The sequence below is a fragment of the Malania oleifera genome, chromosome 8, assembly GCF_029873635.1.
Source record: "Malania oleifera isolate guangnan ecotype guangnan chromosome 8, ASM2987363v1, whole genome shotgun sequence".
NCBI classification, from domain to species: Eukaryota; Viridiplantae; Streptophyta; class Magnoliopsida; order Santalales; family Ximeniaceae; genus Malania; species Malania oleifera.
This window is the reverse complement of record NC_080424.1, coordinates 72263984-72283197: the sequence shown is the minus strand read 5'-3', so window position 1 is coordinate 72283197 and position 19214 is coordinate 72263984. Positions and strand designations below refer to the sequence as shown.

General features: G+C 36.3%; 1 protein-coding gene across 1 annotated transcript; it reads right to left on the bottom strand.

The window, feature by feature from the left end:
* Positions 1–10759: 10759 nt before the first annotated feature.
* LOC131162726 (uncharacterized) lies at positions 10760–11569 on the bottom strand. The gene is made up of 2 exons (XM_058119330.1): positions 11407–11569; positions 10760–11358 (listed from the first exon to the last, which is right to left on the bottom strand). The coding sequence occupies exons 1-2, from the start codon at positions 11567–11569 to the stop codon at positions 10760–10762; spliced, it is 762 nt and encodes a 253-aa protein (XP_057975313.1).
* Between the last annotated feature and the right edge of the window lie 7645 nt (positions 11570–19214).

Here is a 19214-nt window from a genome sequence, read left to right as displayed (position 1 = left end):
GGAGCCATTATATGTGCTAAGGCAAGACTAGGAGTGAAAAAGATTAAAGTCAGAAACCATTACATGCACTAAGGCAAGACCCAAAATATAAAAGGTGTGTGAAATCGAGAGCCATTATATGCACTAAAGTAAGACTTGAAGTGCAAAAGTTTGAAGCTAGGAGCCATTACATGTGCTAAGGTAAGACCTGGAGTAAAAAATATTAGAGATCCATTACATGTGCTAAAGCAAGACTCAAAGTGCAAAAATTTGAATCTAGGAGTCATTATATGTGATACGACAAGACCTAGAGTGAAAAAGATTAAAGTAAGGAGCCATTACATGCACTAAGGAAATATCTGAAAGGCCAAAGTATGTGAAATCATGTGCCATTACATGCGCTAAGTCAAGACTCGTAATAAAAAAAATTGAAGTTGAGAACCATTACATGCGCTAGGGCAAGACTGAAGTGAAAAATAATGAAGTTAAAAGCCATTACGTGTGCTAAGGTAAGACATGGAGTGAAAAAGATTGAAGTCAAAAGCCACTACTTATGCTAAAGCAAAACCCACAGTGAAAAGTATTTAATTTTAGGAGCCATTACATATGCTAAGGCAAGACCGAGAGCGAAAAAAGGATTGAAGTCGGGAGCCATTACTTGTTCTAAAGCAAGATCTAAAGTGCATAAAGTGTTTGAAACTAGGAGCCATTACATGTGCTAAGGCAAGACCTAGAGTTAAAAAAATTGAAGTTGGGAGCTATTACACGTGCTAAGGCAAGACCCAAAGTGAAAAAAAAAAAAGGTATGAAATTAAGAGCCATTATATGAGCTAAAGTAAGACTTGCAAAGAAAAAAATGATGCTTGGAGCCATTACATACACTAAGACAAGACTTAGAGTGAAAACAGTTAAGGTCTTGAGCCAATACATGCAGTAAGGCAAGACCCAAAGTGAAAAATATTGAAGTTGGGTGCCATTAGATGCACTAAGGTAAGACCTAAAATGCAATAATTGTATGAAATCGAGAGCTATTACATGCACTATGGCAAGACCAGAGTGAAAAGTATTTAAGACAGAAGCCATTATATGCGCTAAGGCAAGACCTGGAGTGAAAAAATATTAAAGTTGGGAGCCATTACATGCACTACGGTAAGACCCAAGGTGAAAAGTGTTTGAAGTTAGGGGCCATTACATGCACTATGGTAAGATTTGGAGTGAAAAAGATTGAAGTCGGGAACCATTACATGTTCTAAGGCAAGAATTGAAGCGTAAAAGATTGAAAAAAAGAAAGGATTACTTACACATGCTAACAAATGAGGCACCCCCAAGGGTTTTGTGTCTCCCCGTATCATATGCTAATAAACAAGATCGAAAAAGACATAAATGAACAAGACCCAAGAAAAATTTCCTCATTTTTTTTGAAAATTCTCCATCACTCTTATCCACTTACCTCCAAGATTGGAGGGTGTAACCTGCTTTAAGAACCATTTAGGAACCCTAGGCTTTTCAATATGTGACTCTCTCAAGTATAATTAGTGGTCAAATTGTAATTCATTGAAATTTACAATAAAACAAGCCAAGTAAATTTTTTTAAAAAATATTTACGACGAGTAATAAACAACAATTTAAGAGGCGCAACAATTGCACACTATCCTTTGTTGATCACGATAAAAGAGTACATGATTTTGGCTAGGATGATAGTCCAATCTCAAGATAACCTTTGCAAGAAAAATAGATGTAACTAATAACACTCATCATCTAAAAATTGTCCTAGTATTGGTAGCCTTTATTCTTCATATCTTTCCCCCCATTCCTTTTGCCAATGTGTTGATGACTCTTGTAAGCTTCCTTATGAAATTGTCCCATGTTGGCCTTTGCGGGGCAACATTGGATGTTGATCCAACTCATTCATGCAAGAAGGGTTGCGTGTAAAGGACCTTGTGAGTGGAGCAAAAATCATACATAAAACAACAATCTCAAGATGGACTTTCTTTTGAGATGACACGTGGCCACGAGTTTCAAAACACTTTCAACAATGGATTAATAGGCTCAAAACCTTCCTTTATTTTGATTCTTATTAGACTTTGGCCATTTAAACTGAACTTGTTGTTTGGTACCCCCATTTGGGGATCAAGTCTTCACATAGTTCATCTTTGATTTAATCGCAAAAGGATGACGAATCCCATTTAAGAGGACTTAATTTTGGGTTGTAATGAGACTAGGGTTTGAGGTAGAACTAGAAACATATGGTAGGCCCAAAGATGAATATTGAGGTTGTATGAATGTTCAAGGCCACTTCTTTGGAACGATTAGGATGTATACTTGCTTTTGCATTCTCTTCTTAGCTTTTGGCTATTCTTTGTTTTTGATCAATTATTTTCATAGCCATTTTTATTTCTTCAATTCTCATTCTCAATTTCTATTTTTTATTCATTATTTTTTCTCAAAATAAAAATTGCCCCATTTTAGAGGAGTTCTTTTGCATAAAGTGCCTTGATATGTTGCACTTTTGGGACCAAGATTCACAAAAGAAATTTTAAGAGTTATTTTAGCGTAAAGATAGCTAAATAAAAAGCCTCTTATCATCGCAAACTTTCATATTTTTCTAATTAGAGCATAATCAAAAGCCAAGTTATAGAACACAAGCAATGAAAAATAGAGATTAAGGTCCAATGAAAAAAAAAAAAAAACATCTTTAGGCTCAAATGGCTAACAAAGGACACGATACTTTATTAAGGTCAATATAAAAGGAAGTGACTAATCAAATATAAACATCCTTCATTGATTGTCATTTCACATATAAAGCTCGATTCTAATCACAAAAACACATTTATCACATATAAAACTTCTTTATGAAGTTTGAGTCGATTGGCTAATGAAATGTTTCTCTATCCATGTCAGCCGAAATGACTACCCCCTAGAAAATTCCTTTTCCACAACATATGGACCTTCATGATTTGGCATAAACTTGCCTATGGGATTATTCTGGTTACCCAGGATTTTCTTTGGCACCAAATCACTCTCCTTGAAGCGCCAAGGGCACACTTGCTTACTGTATGCTCTATTAATTCTTTTCTGATAGAGTTTTCCATGGAATATGGCTCGCATTATTTTCTTATCAATAAGATTAACTAATCCATTCGACTCTAAACCCACTCCTCTTCTGAAATTCTGCCTCCTTTAGGATTCGCAAGGAAGGGATTTCCACTTCTACTGGTAATACTACGTCTATGCCATAGACCAAGGCTTAAAGGATAGTTCCAGTATAGGTCGTAGCATTATGCATGTAGAGCAAAAAGCAACATCTCGTGTCAATCTTTATAAGTAATATTGATTTTCTCCAAAATATTCTTGATATTCTTGTTGGCAACTTCTACCGTCCCATTCATAATAGGGAAATATATAGTCAAATTAAGATGTTGCATCTTGAAATGCTTGCATAAATCCTTCATTATCTCATTGTTTAGACTGGCAGCATTATCCGATATAATCTGCTCCGGAAACCCATACCTACAAATAATCTCCCTCTTAATGAATTAGACCACCACCTACTTAGTGAAATTGGCATAAATGCTACTTCCATCCATTTAGTGAAGTAATATATAGCCACTAAAATGAAGCAGTAACCTTTCATCGCTTTTGGTGGGATCAGGCTAATGACATCCATTCCCTATATGGAGAATGGCCACGGAATGGTTATGAAATGTAGGGGAATAGGTGGTGCCATCATCTTATCAGCATGCACTTGGCATTTGTAACACCTTCACACAAAATCTGCACAATATGTTTCTATTTTCAATCAATAATACCTTGCTTAGAGTATTCTTCTTGTCAACATATGACCATAAGGATGAGTTAAGCATGCCCTTTTATGGACCTCTTCCATGATCTACTTGGCTTCTAACACATTTACATGTCAGAGTAGACTCATTTATGAACTTATTTTATATAGAACATTCCCACTCAAAAAAGACCATGTAGCCGAGTGTTGTATGGTCCTTTTATTGTTTCTCGAGGCATATAAAGGATACTTTTGTTTACTAAGTACTGCTTGATGCCATAATGCCTCGATTTTCCATCGACCTCTTCTTCAAGGGCCATACATACGCTAGATTCTTTGCAATAGCTACCCATAAATTCTAAATTCTTTCTTCACCTATTAATTGTATCATGGAAGCCAGTGTTACTAGCACATCAGTGAACTTATTGTTGGTGTGAGGCAAATGCTTAAAAGTGATTAAATGGAATCTTTCTATCAGTTGTTCTATATACCCTCGATAAGATATCAATTTCTGATCCTTAGTTTTCCATTTCCCCTTGGCTTAGCAGATAATAAAAGTAGAGTCTCCAAAACTAGATTACTAATTCCTCTTTCTAGTGCGGCCTATAACCATGCTATGTATGCCTCGTACTCTATAATATTATTAGTGCAATTAAAATTTAGCATGATGACTATCGGGATTCAGTCCTCATAGGGAGATACCAACACCATCCCTATGCTACACTAATAGATGTTAGCAACTCCATTAAAACATCATTCTCCATTTATTAGATCTTGTTCCATTGTCATCACATCTTCATTTGCGAATTCCACGTCTCTAGATCCACTGTTTTCTAAGGATCTGCTGAATATAACCGTTTCACCATAATATCTAATATAATAATATTTTCATTAAAATAACATATCTTTCATTATGGCCCTTGCGCCGACATTTCATGTCATATCATATCATATAAATTAATGGCCCTTACGCAATTTTATATAAACTATGGCCTTGCGCCATTTCACATAAATTATGGCCCTTGCGCCATTTCACATAAATTACAAAAAATATAATTCATGTACTGTTTTAACCATTTTCCGAAAACAATAATAGCATGAAGGTTCTAAAAACATAATATTTTGCCATCACATAAATCATTAGATTTTATACCCGTGCCACACAAATTAAACGCTTTTCCCTGATAAAATATAAGCATTCCCTATAAACAGCAGCAATTTTTCCAAACATAATTTTATATACATAATTTCTGAAATAAAATGCTGTAGAATAATAAGTATTTCCATGAAAATTATGATTTAATTTATTCCCTTATCTAGTTTCTTGAACTACGCCAACAAGAATCCTAAACTAATGCCTGTGGCGTTCACCCGAACCTTGAATCAAAAATCCTAATTCCATTAAATCAATCCTAAATAAAATACTATTTTAATATTTCCTAGGCTTATAAGTTCCAAATAAATAATTATACCCTCAAATATAACTAATTTACCTAATTCCCCAAATCCCACTCTCGCTTTGGAGTGGGGCTTAGGAAACCCAAATTGGAAATTTACTCAGACCAAAATGACGACGATCGCGACTAGGATCCCGTGGTAGTGCCCGATTGTCAATTTAACGGCAGATTTAAGGAGAAATTGAGAAAATAGGGAAAAGTTACCTTACCCTAGGAATGGTGCCTACGCCGCTCCCACGACAAATCTGCTCTAATAGAAATGTCGGTGACGGAACTAGGAATCCAACGACACCTTTCGTTTCCCCATAATCGAATATTCGTCGAGAAATTGAAGAGAGTGGGAGAGAGAGATGGAGGTGAGTGAGAGAGATGTGAGAGATTACTAGGGGGGAGGCGCTGTCTTCTGGCAGAACTGAGATTTCAATTTGAAATCTCAAAGCTCAAGAAACTTCTTATTTTCCTTTTCTTTTTTTCTTTTTTTTTCTTTTACTTAATCCATTATTATATACTTATATATATATATATATATATATATATATTAACTTATCCTTATATGTATTTAAATATGTAAATATGCACATAACCCTCAAATTTCTTAATTTAATTAATTTCCTTAATATCTTTTTTAAAAAATTAATTAATTAATTAATAATTAATTTTTTATTTTTGTTATTTTTTTTCTTTTAGGATCACTACACCTAAATATTTTTGGGGTCATTACATTCTCTTGTCCTTATAAAAATTTCGTCCTCAAAATTTACTATTTGTGTTATACACCATCCCTTAGGGAAAAATAGGCTACTTATCTTATTACTTACCCTCACTTGTGGCGGAGGAATACCATGGTTATATTTTAGGGTTCTGAGAGATTACAAATACATATAAAATAGAATTCTCCCACAACCAAAACACTACCTACTAGTAGAAAATCATTACATTTACTAACTAACCTACACAAAAGAGACTTTACATAATTACCTGTATTTTTCCTTGATTACTGCTGATCTCCACTGAAGAGATATAGGTATTTCTGTCATATCTCTTCCTCAAGGTCCCAAGAAGCTTCTTCCACTGCGTGATTCCTCCACAGCTCCTTCGCTAATGGAATTCTCTTATTATGTTATTTCTGTTCCTTCTTGTCCAGAATCTACACTAGGGCTTCCTTATATGCCAAAGCATCACTAAGTTCTAACTCAACATAACTGATGATATGGGAGGGATCTAGGACGTATTTCCTCAACATGGAAATATGAAATATGTCGTGAATTCTAAACAATGTCGATGGTAAAGTTAGCCGGTAGGCTACTGACCACACTCTCTCCAAAATCTCGAAAGGGTCAATAAACCTAGGGCTCAACTTATCCTTCCTCCCAAACCTCATAATCCCCTTCAGTGGCGCTATCTTCAAAAACACGTGATCTCCAACTTCAAATTCTAACTTTCGGGAGCGAATATCGACGTAGCTCTTTTGCCAACTCTAAGCTACACTGATTCTTTCTTTAATGAAGCGAACTTTATCGTGCGCCTGCTGCACTATTTCTAGTCCCAAAACTCACTTCTCAACTATCTCATCCCAATATAGAGGAGAACGACACCTCCTACACTAGAGCGCCTCATACGGTGTCATGCCAATACTAGCTTGATAGATGTTATTATATGCAAACTCTACCACCGGCATGTACTGGATTCAACTACCCCCAAAATCCAGCACGCACGCCCGCAACATATCTTCTAATATCTAAATCACCCTTTCAATCTAGTAGTCCGTCTAAGGATGAAATGCTGCGCTAAAAGATAACTGAGACCCTAGAGCCTCCTGCAAGCTCCTCTAAAAACGTGACATGAAATATGGGTCTCTGTCTGATACAATAGATACTAGTACTCCATGTGATCGCATGATCTCCTGAATATATATCTCCGCCAGTCTGTCCATGGAGTAGTTGACTTTAATGGGAATGAAATGAGTGGTCTTTGTCAATCTATCAACGACCACCCAAATAACATTCTGCCCCTGTCGCGCTGGCGGTAAACCTATCACCAAGTCCATAGAAACATGGTCCCACTTCCACTCTGGGACGAAAAGTGGCTGCAACTGGCCCTCTAGCCTCTGGTGCTCAGCCTTAATCTGCTGGCACGTCAAGCATTGCTGCACAAATTCAAAAATTTCTCTCTTCATGCCGCTCCACCAGAAGGACTCCCGTAGATCCCGATACATTTTAGTGCTACCGGGATGAACCGTATACAGGGACCTATGAGCCTCCTCAAGGATCATCCTTCTGATATCAGTATCTGCAGGCACGCATAATCCAGAATAGAACCACAAAGCTCCATCATCTAAAATACTGAACTCCTCCCCCTATCCATCCTATACTTTTTCAATCAATTCCACTAACTCTGTGTCATGCTTCTAGGCTGCCTTAATCCTTTCATACAATGTAGGCTGCACCACTAGGTTGACAACAAAAGCCTAATGATTGCACTCAACCAACTCCATGTAAAATCTCTCCAGATCCATCAAGATCAGATGTTGAATTACTATTGCTAACTATGCTGCACCCTCTGATTTACGGCTCAGTGCATCAGCTACCACATTAACTTTTCCTGGGTGATAGCTAATGGTACAATCGTAATCCTTGATAAGCTCCAACCATCTTCTTTGCCACATATTCAATTCCTTCTAAGTGAAGAAGTACTTCAAACTTTTATGGTCAGAGAATATCTCACACTTCTCGTCATACAAATAATACATCCAAATCTTTAATGTGTATATACCACTGCAGCCAATTCAAGATTGTGAGTGAAATGAGGAATAGCTTCCCAAGAGGGGGGGTGAATTGGATTCTTTTTAAATTTTAATGATTTTTAAAACTTTCTAATTTTAATAACTCAGAAAACATAATATATAATAACAGTAACCACACTTAAGAAAACTGAAATTTAAAATTATAATTCAATCAATGGAATCAATCAATCAAAAAATTATTTAGGCTTTTGTTGCTTTCCCTGTAACCTTTTATCACACACTTTACTTGATTAAGATTTCCGTAGATTAATCAACGTACTCCCCGTTTGGGTTTCCGCAAACAATTAATCAAAACGTACTTTCTATTTATCAAGTACCTCTGTAACCTTCTTGATTTAGATCCTGCAACCTGCACTTAAAAATCTTATAACAATAGCAAGTAAAGTATGTAAAATAAAAACAAAGAGAAAGAGACAAGAATTTTTACGAGGTTCAGCTTCAACATAGCCTACATCCTTGCCTTTGGCAAAAATACCAAAGGATTCCATTATATCAGTTCCGTTACCTGGTGGAACAATACCAATTTACAACACATTCCTTCGATTAGGCTAGAGCCCGCCTCTCCAAATAATAACCCCTTATTCGGCTCAATGATTCAACAACTCTGAATCGCTTAGAAAAAATAATAAGGAAATTTGTGTACAAAAGAGAACTCTCACAATAGAGTAAATTAGTACAATGATCAGCTCACTTTATACCTCAAAGTAAATCAAATATAAGAAATTTCAAGCTCAATACTTAGTATGAATTACCAAATAATTTTCCAAAGAAAAAGAAAGATTCTGATTATTGGAAAACATAGCTTCAAAATGTAAATCAAGTTTAGATCAGAGATTTATCCTTGAAAGAATTTTAGATCCTTTGAAAACAAAATTTTGAATACTTGAAGATAGATCGATCTAAAACCTCTGAAAACTTACTTTGATCTAAAAGCCTTTGAATATTTCTGAATCAAAAAATTTGTCGAAAAATCACTAGATCTGGAAACTTTAGAAGATTGCACAATTTCAAAACTCTTTTGAATATCTCATCAATGTTCTCTCTATAATTTTTTCACTAATTTAAAATTTTTAGATTAAGACGATTTATAGAGGCTTTAGAAATCTTCCATTAATCCCAAAGATTTCTAAAATTTATTTCAAAATATTTTGAAATAAATATATTCAAAAACGTGATTCAAAAAATCTTCTCGTTAAAAAATTTATTACCAACATTCGAGTGGCAGTCGCCTGTCACAAAACAACTCTCAACACAGAATGCAGGCAGTCGCCTGGTTTGTTCACACAGGCGCCTGTCAGTTTAGGCAGTCGCCTGTCTAGCTACTGACTTTTTTTAAAAACCTTATATTTAATTTAGCAGTCACCTGCCTCATCATGGCAGTCGCCTGGCCCTTCATTATTTCAAAAAATTTTCTTTTTCTTAAACCCTTTCTTTTTATTGATTTGAAAATTATTCTTTAGGGTATATGTATAAAAACATATTTTTGACTTTCTATAAGCTTCAAATCACTTTATACTTGATATTTACTTTGACGTACTTACATTTTAGAATATCCTTAAAAGTATAATTCGTTTAGTCTTCAAACTTGTTCTTCCATCATCTTTGTAGTTGCAATCTTTCCTTTGCGCTTTTCACAATATAACTTTGTTCTTCATGCTCTTTGTAATCCATTGAACTTTCTTATGCACTTGAGCTCTGTTATTTTCCTGAAAACTTTTACTTGAAACATATTAAACATATCATTTGATTTGTTATCATCAAAATAAGAATTGTAAGCCTTATTAGGCCAACAGTGAGTAGGGTAGTTCTTTTCATATTCTTTCAACTGTCTGGAAGCATAATCTACGACCCTACCATGCTGCATCAATACACAGTCAAGCCCTTTCAAAGACACGTTACTGTAAATTACGTAACCATCACCTCCCGATGGAATCGTCAGTATTGGAGCAGTGACAAGCCGCTGCTTTAATTCCCGAAACTCTGTTTGCATTCATCATCCCACACAAAACTAAAATTCTTCCTAGTGAGTTGCATCAGAGGCCTTAATAAAGCTGAAAACCCCTCAACAAATTAACAGTAATAACCTGCCAACTCCAAGAAACTCCTGATCTCTTGAACGTTCTTCAACCTAGCCCAATTCTCCACCGAATCAATCTTATTGGGATCCACTAAAATACCATCTCTTGTGATCACATGGCCCAAAAATGCAACCTTCTCAAATTAGAACTCACACTTGCTAAAATTGGCATAGAGCTTCTTCTCCCTGAGTGCCTATAGTACCAGTCTCAAGTGCGCCTCATGCTCCTCAAAGATCCTCGAGTAGACTAGTATATCATCAATGAAAACTACAACAAACTGGTCTAAATATTGATGAAATATTTTATTCATCAAATCTATTAACACAGATGGAGCATTCGTTAGACCAAAAGGCATAACAAGGAATTCATAATATCCATACCTGGTCCTGAAGGTTGTCTTCGAGACGTTTTCTGCTTTTACCTTTACCTGATGATAGCCCGACCTGAGGTCAATCTTAGAATATACCTGTGTACCCTAGATCTGGTCAAATAAATTATCTATATGGGGTAGAGGATATCTGTTCTTGATTGTTACCTTATTTATTTCTCTGTAATCTATATACATCCTCATAGACCTGTCTTTCTTCTTTACAAATAACACAAGAGCTCCCTACGGCGATACACTGGGTCGAATGAATCCCTTATCTAGCAAGTCTTGCAACTAATTCTTCAGCTCTCCCAATTCTACTAGAGGCATTCTGTACGGAGCTTTAGAGATTGATGTCATCCCCAGAAGTAGATCAATAGGGAAATCTACCTCACGGTCAGGAGGTAACCCTGACAATTCTTCTAGAAAAACATCTAAGAATTCTTTAACCACTGGTGTGTCGCTAAGCTTCAACTCATTCTCTGACATCTCTTTCACGAAAGCCATAAACCCCTGACACCCATCTAGGAGTAGTCTTCTCGCCTGCATGACTGACACCAGCTGAGGCGGGGAACTCACCTGCGACCCCACAAAATTGAATTCTGGCTTGCTGGGTGGTCTAAAAATCACCTCCTTCCGATAACAATCAATGTTAGCATAGTTCGCCTCTAGCCAATCCATACCCAGTATTATATCGAAGCCATGCATATCAAGCACAACAAGATCATATGATAACACTCTACCCTGGATTTCTATCAAATAACCCTTGAGCACCCTATGACATTTCACCACTAATCTAGTTGGTGTAGCTACTGCCAACTCTACCCCAAACAATTGGGTCTCATTTCCAGACAATTTAATATAGGTAGCAGACACAAAAGAGTGTGTGGCACCTGAATCAAATAAAATAATAACCTGATATGGTAAAACAGTAAAGGTACTTTTCACGACATTGCCTACCATCTCGGCATCACCAGGCGTCAATGCATACATCCTCGCTAGAGCCACATTCCTCTGTTGGCCTCCACGAAGCGCCTGGTAACCTCCCCTGAATTGTATGGAAGTAGGAACAGTACCAAGTGGTGTAGAGAAATCTCGTGCCATGTGTCCTAAACCACCACAACCATAAGAGACAACACCTCCTGCTTGACACTCTCCCAAGTGTCTCTTCCCACAAGTCTAACAAACGGGGTAAGACTGCACTGCTTGAACCCCATGACCCCCAGTCTACTGTCTCCATCCTCTGCCATAGTTTTCTCTTCTCCACTGACCCTGCCTAGACCCCTACTAGAAACCTGAAGGCGTAGGTCTCTTCTTCTGTCCCTGCTCCTCAGCACCCAACCGTTCACCGGCCTTAACCAAAGCGGTTCTATTTACTAGTTCAACAAAATCTTGTGTTGACCTTATTGGTCAAGCCCGGTTTTGATTATGACAAATACTCATTGTATCTAATGAGCGTTTGAGGTTTTGTGCAGGAACTAAGGGTGATAAGATCAAGATGTGCACCAAGCAAGAAAAGCTTGGAGACCAGTTTATAATTCAGTATTGTAATATATTTATATTAGTCTATAATAGTAAGTAGGTATTTGGTTTGTAATAAGCTCACACACATCACATGTATGATTTATTTTGTAAGCTCAAACCAGATACAAATAAAAAATGACCTTAGAAAGGATTCTTAGGGGGCTTTCGCTAATAAGCCTTTCCTAAGAAAACTTTGTTAGATCTTCTAAGCTTGCACCTTCATTGCAAGATCTTGAGAAGAGTGTATTTGTTTTTGTTTGCAAAAACTTTTCAAACACTTCCAAATATCTATTGTACTTTTATCTTGCAAAATATTTTGAAGAGATATTTGTTTGTGTGATTGTGATCTTTGTTGTCATATTCTTCCAATCATATATTATTAGCTGAATACAAAGATTACACACCTTTTGCAAACCAAGCATATACATCATTCAAATACTCACATACTTGAGATATCTTGCTGATTGAAATACTAGAGAAATGACATCTTTGTGTGAACTTATTTGTTGAATAGATTGTGATACAAAGATTGTTTGTTTGACACTCTCACGTACGCATTATACTGATAGAAAATACTTTGAGAGTTGAACGATCTAGACCACATTGAGCTTACATATTATTTCATATTGTGGTGTATGTTATCGCGCGCATTTGGGTACATACCAGCTTTACACGAAAGCTTATTCATTGTACCATTTGATTGTATTTCAAATACTGTTGTATTTCCAGGCACGGGCCTAAAGAGGGAGACTAGCCCTGAAATAGTCCCGGATTGGCTTAGACCCGGTTAGGAAAGCTAGGTATGTCGTCCTGTTAAGGTGTGTAGGTTGAGGTCAGTCTCGCTAATTAACCTGGTTAAGGTTGAGGTCAGCCCTGTGATAATTTGATCTGGTTGTAAACGGTGTCGCTCCACCCTTAAGTGAGCTATTAGTGGAATCCTCTAGCTTGCGAGCTTGAGGCGGGGACATAGGCACAGTTGGCTGAACCCTGATAACATTTCGTGTGTTCATTTACATTTCCACATTTTATATTTACCACACATGTATGTTATGGGTGAATGATGCGTATGACTTAATTTCCTCATTATATTTATCTACACATTTGGAAATTGCATAGACTGACCCTAGGTTGTGTACATACTGCTGTTTATCTGGTTTAACCTAGGCGATAAATTTTAAATTCCAATTCACCCCCCTCTTGGGAATACACCAATTCTAACATCCTGAATTTTCAACACCATAACTTTTCTATAGATTTCATGCCTCGGACCTCTTTCAAATTGTCTCGCCTTCCTTGCCTCATCAGGTATAATAAATGGGGCGAAATGAGACAATTCTATAAACCTTGCCACATATTGTTGGACTAACAGTTGTCCCTGCTTCAAATTAGGGAGCTCTTCCACCTTGGCTTCTCTGACAGTAGTTGGAAAATATCTGTCAAAGAACAATTCTCTAAATTAGTCCCACGTCATAGCTATTCCACGAGCTTCACAGTAGTCCACCAGCGCTCTGCCTCTCCTGTCAATTTATATGTAGCAAAAAGGACCCACTGCTCCTCCGTACACTGTAGCACCGCCAAAATCTTCTCAATCTCCTGCATCCAGTTCTCAGCGACTGTAGGATCCACCCCTCCTAAGAATGTTGGAGGATTCATCTTTGTAAATTTCTTGATCGAACTCCCTGAACCTGCATACGAGCCTCCCTACTCCCTGGAGCTCCTAGCGATCTTAGCCATAATCTGCTGAGCCACACTGAATAGTACAACATATGGGTCACTACCACCTACACCTGAGGGTCCTGCTCCATCGCCCCCAGCGTTCATACCACTGTCCCCTGGGTCTATCCTGAAATACAAGAACATAACTCAAGGACCCCAATCTACATATCTAACCATAACCCCACTATCTTGCCATTCTTACCTTTATTCAAGGTTAAGTCTTACATTTTAGAAACACAATCTAACAATAGTTTACTATGGCTTTTCCGAGATCGTCACCCCAGGAAAGACACAGAAACCACCACGGTAGTCCCACCTCTAGACTGCAAAACCAAACCTCAAACCCTTTCACCTAAACTCTGGTATTATTTTCGCTGCACTCTAAAGTTTACAGAACCTAGCAACTTAAGCTCTGATACCAAACTAGAACGACCTGTCTAATTTCCACACACACACATACATATATTTACATATTAGCCCTACCAATAATCATAACTACCACATACATAATCCACCCAGACCCGTGGGTGTTGGGAATTAATCCTCTCATATGAACCTGACACCCTAGTAACGGAAAGCTACAACATATACATATCAAATAGTCTAACAAACACAATACCATAGTTATACAAAAAATCTACCATATTCAAATACTTACATACCAACATGAACATAAAGTTCCCTAGGATTACTACCCCAAAATCCATCTGACCTTAGTTGAACGACTTACCCTTATGGCAGGGTATATTAGGCGACCACTATCGCTGCAGAGCTCTATTTGCTCCCCTACCTAGATTCCCTGAAATATTTTAAAACTAGGGTGAGACACCTCTCAGTAAGGGAAATAAATCAGTATGTGGCAACATGGGTATTTCATGTGTCATAAGCATATACTATACATAAATCATATATGAGAAATCTGTCTGATAAATACTAAATAAACATATTTGAAAGTAGCATACATGTCAAGCTATATATCTGTACATGTAAAACATCTTATATCACTGTATAATACGTGAAATAAATCTTAGGATGGATAGCTAGTTAATGACATGTATTGCCCCCACATGACTGGGTTGTGTGGCCTGAAGGCAGGACCTAAAATTGGCTGGCCAACCATGCTAGATCAATATATGTTTGTAAGTACGATGGGCCCGACCCACCCTTGTTCGGACTGCTAGGGGGACGTCTACAACTCTGAACTGAAGCCACATCGACAATCAATCTCTCGCAACCCCTTGCGGTATGTGGTAGCACTAACATAATTTGAATACATATATAGTTACAGTGCCGTGCTACTGAACTGAACTAAACTAAGTCATCCAGGTACTGATATCATATACTGTATTTCATATGCTGAATATAACCGTTTCACCATAATATCTAACATAATAATATTTTTATAAAAATAACATATTTTTCATTACGGCCTTTGCGCAGACATTTCATATCATATCATATAAATTAATTGTAACGACCTGGTAGATTAACTGAGTTTTTTTTTTTTTATAACAATAATTATTGTGAAATTCCATTGCTCTTATACCTTCATATATAAAACTAACCATCCACCTAAGCAGCAAGAAGCTAAAATCACATAACCACCACCATATATAAATATTTACAATATCAGAGAGGTATAGTGTTCCCAAACTATACATATAAGACTGTTTTCCAAAATACCCTCAACTGGGCTAGGGCTACACAGAAATACTCCAAAAAATACTCACTCTACTGATAGGGCAGTACTGAAGCCCCTCTACTTGTGAGCCTGATATGCTCGCCTGGCTAGATCACTTGAAAAATATTAATTTAATAGGATGAGATGATGCTCAGTAACATGAAATATGTTATTGCTAGTGTGTGGCAAATGAATTACAGTACTATGAAAATTCGTTTATATATAATAATGTATAACTGAATTTGTAAATACAGTACCAATAATATAAACCACCACCTTTTCCATGTTGCTAAACATATCTATATTTTAGGTTTCTATACATAATACTTTTAATATATATATATATATATATATATATTTATATATATATACACGTATATTCTATGTTTCTGTGAAACTGTACATACATAATAATAATTGAAAACTTCCCTGGATGGATAACTGTATGTCATGATTTAACCCTCATGACAGGGTTGTACGGCCCGTAGGCGGGATCTAACCTGACTGACTGACCAGGGTAAATCACTATACTCCGTCAGTCTGATCAGCCCTCCTCAACCCATATCTGATGGGGAGCCTGTCCACACGTGGGCACAATCAACGTACCTATCACGTATTATCTAAATAGGTGGTTGCACTCTATATTGTATATAGTAACAGTACCGTGCACTGTAAATTGTATCTATAATGGTCCATCAGGGTCTGATACTACATAATACATCTCTATATACAACTTTCTTTTTTACCATGATTCTGTAATAATTGTATTAATCATGACGCTGTAGTAAACTGTATCTATAGCAATTGTGTTTTTGAAATTAACTGTAAATCTGTATGTTATGGTACTGTAAACTGTATAATCATGGTATTCTATAATTACTATAAAACATATCCACTGTCTGTATATTCTGTAAAGCATAACTCTGGAAAAATATTGTAAAACATGTTTCTGTACTATATCTATATTTTCAAGCCACACAGTAATTTAAAACATATTATTCATAATTGATAAACTGTATAAAGTTCTGCTATGAATAATAATCTGGTAAAAATATACATTTCATACTGAAAATCATTCTAGAACTACCTAGCACAGCATATTTCTCTTACTTGATTCCTGCTAAAAATCCGCTACTATGACGGGTCCTACACATGCTGGGTTCTCCACTCAACACCTTGAAAATCATATATCCCAGAACAAAATATCATTATTTTTACGTCTACAACATTTCCTACAACTGTTGGAAGGTCAAATTTCAACAAAAAGATCTTACCCTGAATCTGGGATGAAATCCAACTCCGTCCCACCGACAATCCACTCCGGCAAACTTGGAGAGAACTTTCCCAGGAGCGTTGTGGTGGCCTCAGATCGTCGATCCGACAACTAACGGAGCCGGAATAGAAGAGAGAAGGGAGAGAAACCGAAGAGGGGAGAGAAAGTAAAGTTTTTGCTGAAAATTCTGCTTAAAATCCGAGTTTAACACTATTTATATACTGGCCTTCGTCGACGAGCTATGTCATCTCGTCGATGAGGTCACGAATAAGGTTTGTCGATGAACACCATCTCCTTGTCGACAAAATTCAGAACTTGAACACAGTCTTTCGGTATCTTTTCATCGACGAAACTTGTCTTCGTTGACGAGGCCCTTTTGTACCCTCGTCGACGAATCTCCTGTGTTCGTCGACGAGGACCTGATAAATTTTTTTGGGTCATTGCATCCCAAAGTGCAACGTCGTCGACGAACGCTTCGTCGATTGCCTCCTTTTGTTACCGTTTCCATTTCCGCCCTTCTTTATTATTTAAATATAATTATTCTTCGGGTCATTATATTAATGGCCCTTACGCCATTTCACATAAATTATGGTCCTTGTGCCGTTTCACATAAATTACGAAAAATATAATTCCTGTACTGTCTTAACCATTTCCCGAAAACAATAATAGTATGAAGGTTCTAAAAACATAATATTTTTTCATCACATAAATCATAAGATTTTATATCCATGCCACACAAATTAAATGATTTTCCCTAATAAAATATATATATACATTCCCTATAAACAACAGTAATTTTTCCAAACATAATTTTATATACATAATTTCTGAAATAAAATGTTGTAGAATGATAAGTATTTTCGTGAAAATTCTGACTTAATTTATTCTCTTATCTGGTTTCTTGAACTACGCCAACATGAATCCCAAACTAATGCCTGCGGCACTCACCCGGACCCTGAATAAAAAATCCTAATTCCATTAAATCAATCCTAAATAAAATACTATTTTAATATTTCGTAGGCTCATAAATTCCAAATAAATAATTATACTCTCAAATATAACTAATTTATCTAATTCCCCAAATCTTACTCTCGCTTTGGAGTGGGGTTTAGGAAACCCAAATTGTAAATTTACTCCGATCAAAATGACGACGATAGCGACTAGGACCCTGTGGTAGTGTCCAATCGTCGATTTAACGGCAAATTTAAGGAGAAATTGAGAAAATAGGGAAAAGTTACCTTACCCCAAGAATGGTGCCTACGCCACTCCCACGACAAATCCGTTCTAATAGAAATGTCGGTGGCAGAGTTAGCAATTTAACGATACCTTTTATTTTCTCACAACCAAATATTTGTCAAGAAATTGAAGAGAGTGGGAGAGAGAGACGGAGGTGAGTGAGAGAGATGTGAGAGATTACCAAGGGGAGGCACTGGCTTATGGTAGAACTAAGATTTCAATTTGAAATCTCAAAGCTCAAGAAGCTTCTTTTTTTTCTTTTCTTTTTTCTTTTTTTTTTCTTTTACTTAATCCATTATTATATACTTTTATATATATATATATATATATATATTAACTTATCCTTATACGTATTTAAAAATATACATATACACATAACCCTCAAATTTCTTAATTTAATTAATTTTCTTATTAATTTTTTAAATTAATTAATTAATTAATAATTAATAATTTTTAAAAAATTTTCTTTTCTTTTAAGATCACTACGCCTAAATATTTTTGGGATCATTACAAGTCCAATCCTCCGACTTGGATGTTAACGCATACTTTGTTTCGCACAAGTCATCTCAAGCCATTCAACATCGACATTGGAGATCAAAGTAGAAGTCCATAAACTAGAGCACTTGGGAAGACAACACAACCTGATAAAAGAGAAGTAGAAGTCATCGTTGTGGACAGAGAGTTCACATCATCAAGGAAGAAGTGGCACAAGCTCTTAGTGAAGTGGAATGGGTTTGGAGATGAAACAATCAACTGGATATTAATGGAAGATTTGCAACAGTTCATGGGCAAAATTGATGGGTATCATATTTTAGGTAAGTTAAATTGGATAAGTCAACTCATTCTTCTATTTTAAGTTAGACAAGTGCACCTATCTCTCTAGCTGATGTCAATCAAGTCTACCCATGCCTCTATCTTAAATCGACTAGAAGTCAAGGTTTAGGTTGACAAAATCTTATTATATATATATACATGATAAATGTTAGGAAAACCATTCATGCCTCAACTTAGAAGTCAAATTAGGTTTGCCTTTACATCTTGCTTAAGTCAAGGACAGCAATTTCTAATTTCGTTTGTCTTGATTCGATCGTGTTTTAGACGGTTCATTTGACTCATGATACGTAAAGAATTCTAGTGATCTCACTAAAATATCTCTTTAAAACATTATTATGGTATACCAAGGATTATCTATAAAACATTATTATGGTATACCAAGGATTATCTATAAGATTCTTTGAGTGGAAATCAATGGATTTTCAATCCCATAGAAAGAATATTGAGGCATTTGTGTGTTATTCTTACACGTACTATACATAATG

Coding starts and splice junctions, on each gene's coding strand:
- LOC131162726 (XM_058119330.1), bottom strand. CDS start 11,569: ATGGCACGAGATTTCTCTACACCACTTGGTACTGTTCCTACTTCCATA. Junction 11,359..11,406: donor GGTAGGCAATGTCGTGAAAA/GTACCTTTACTG, acceptor TATTTGATTCAG/GTGCCACACACTCTTTTGTG.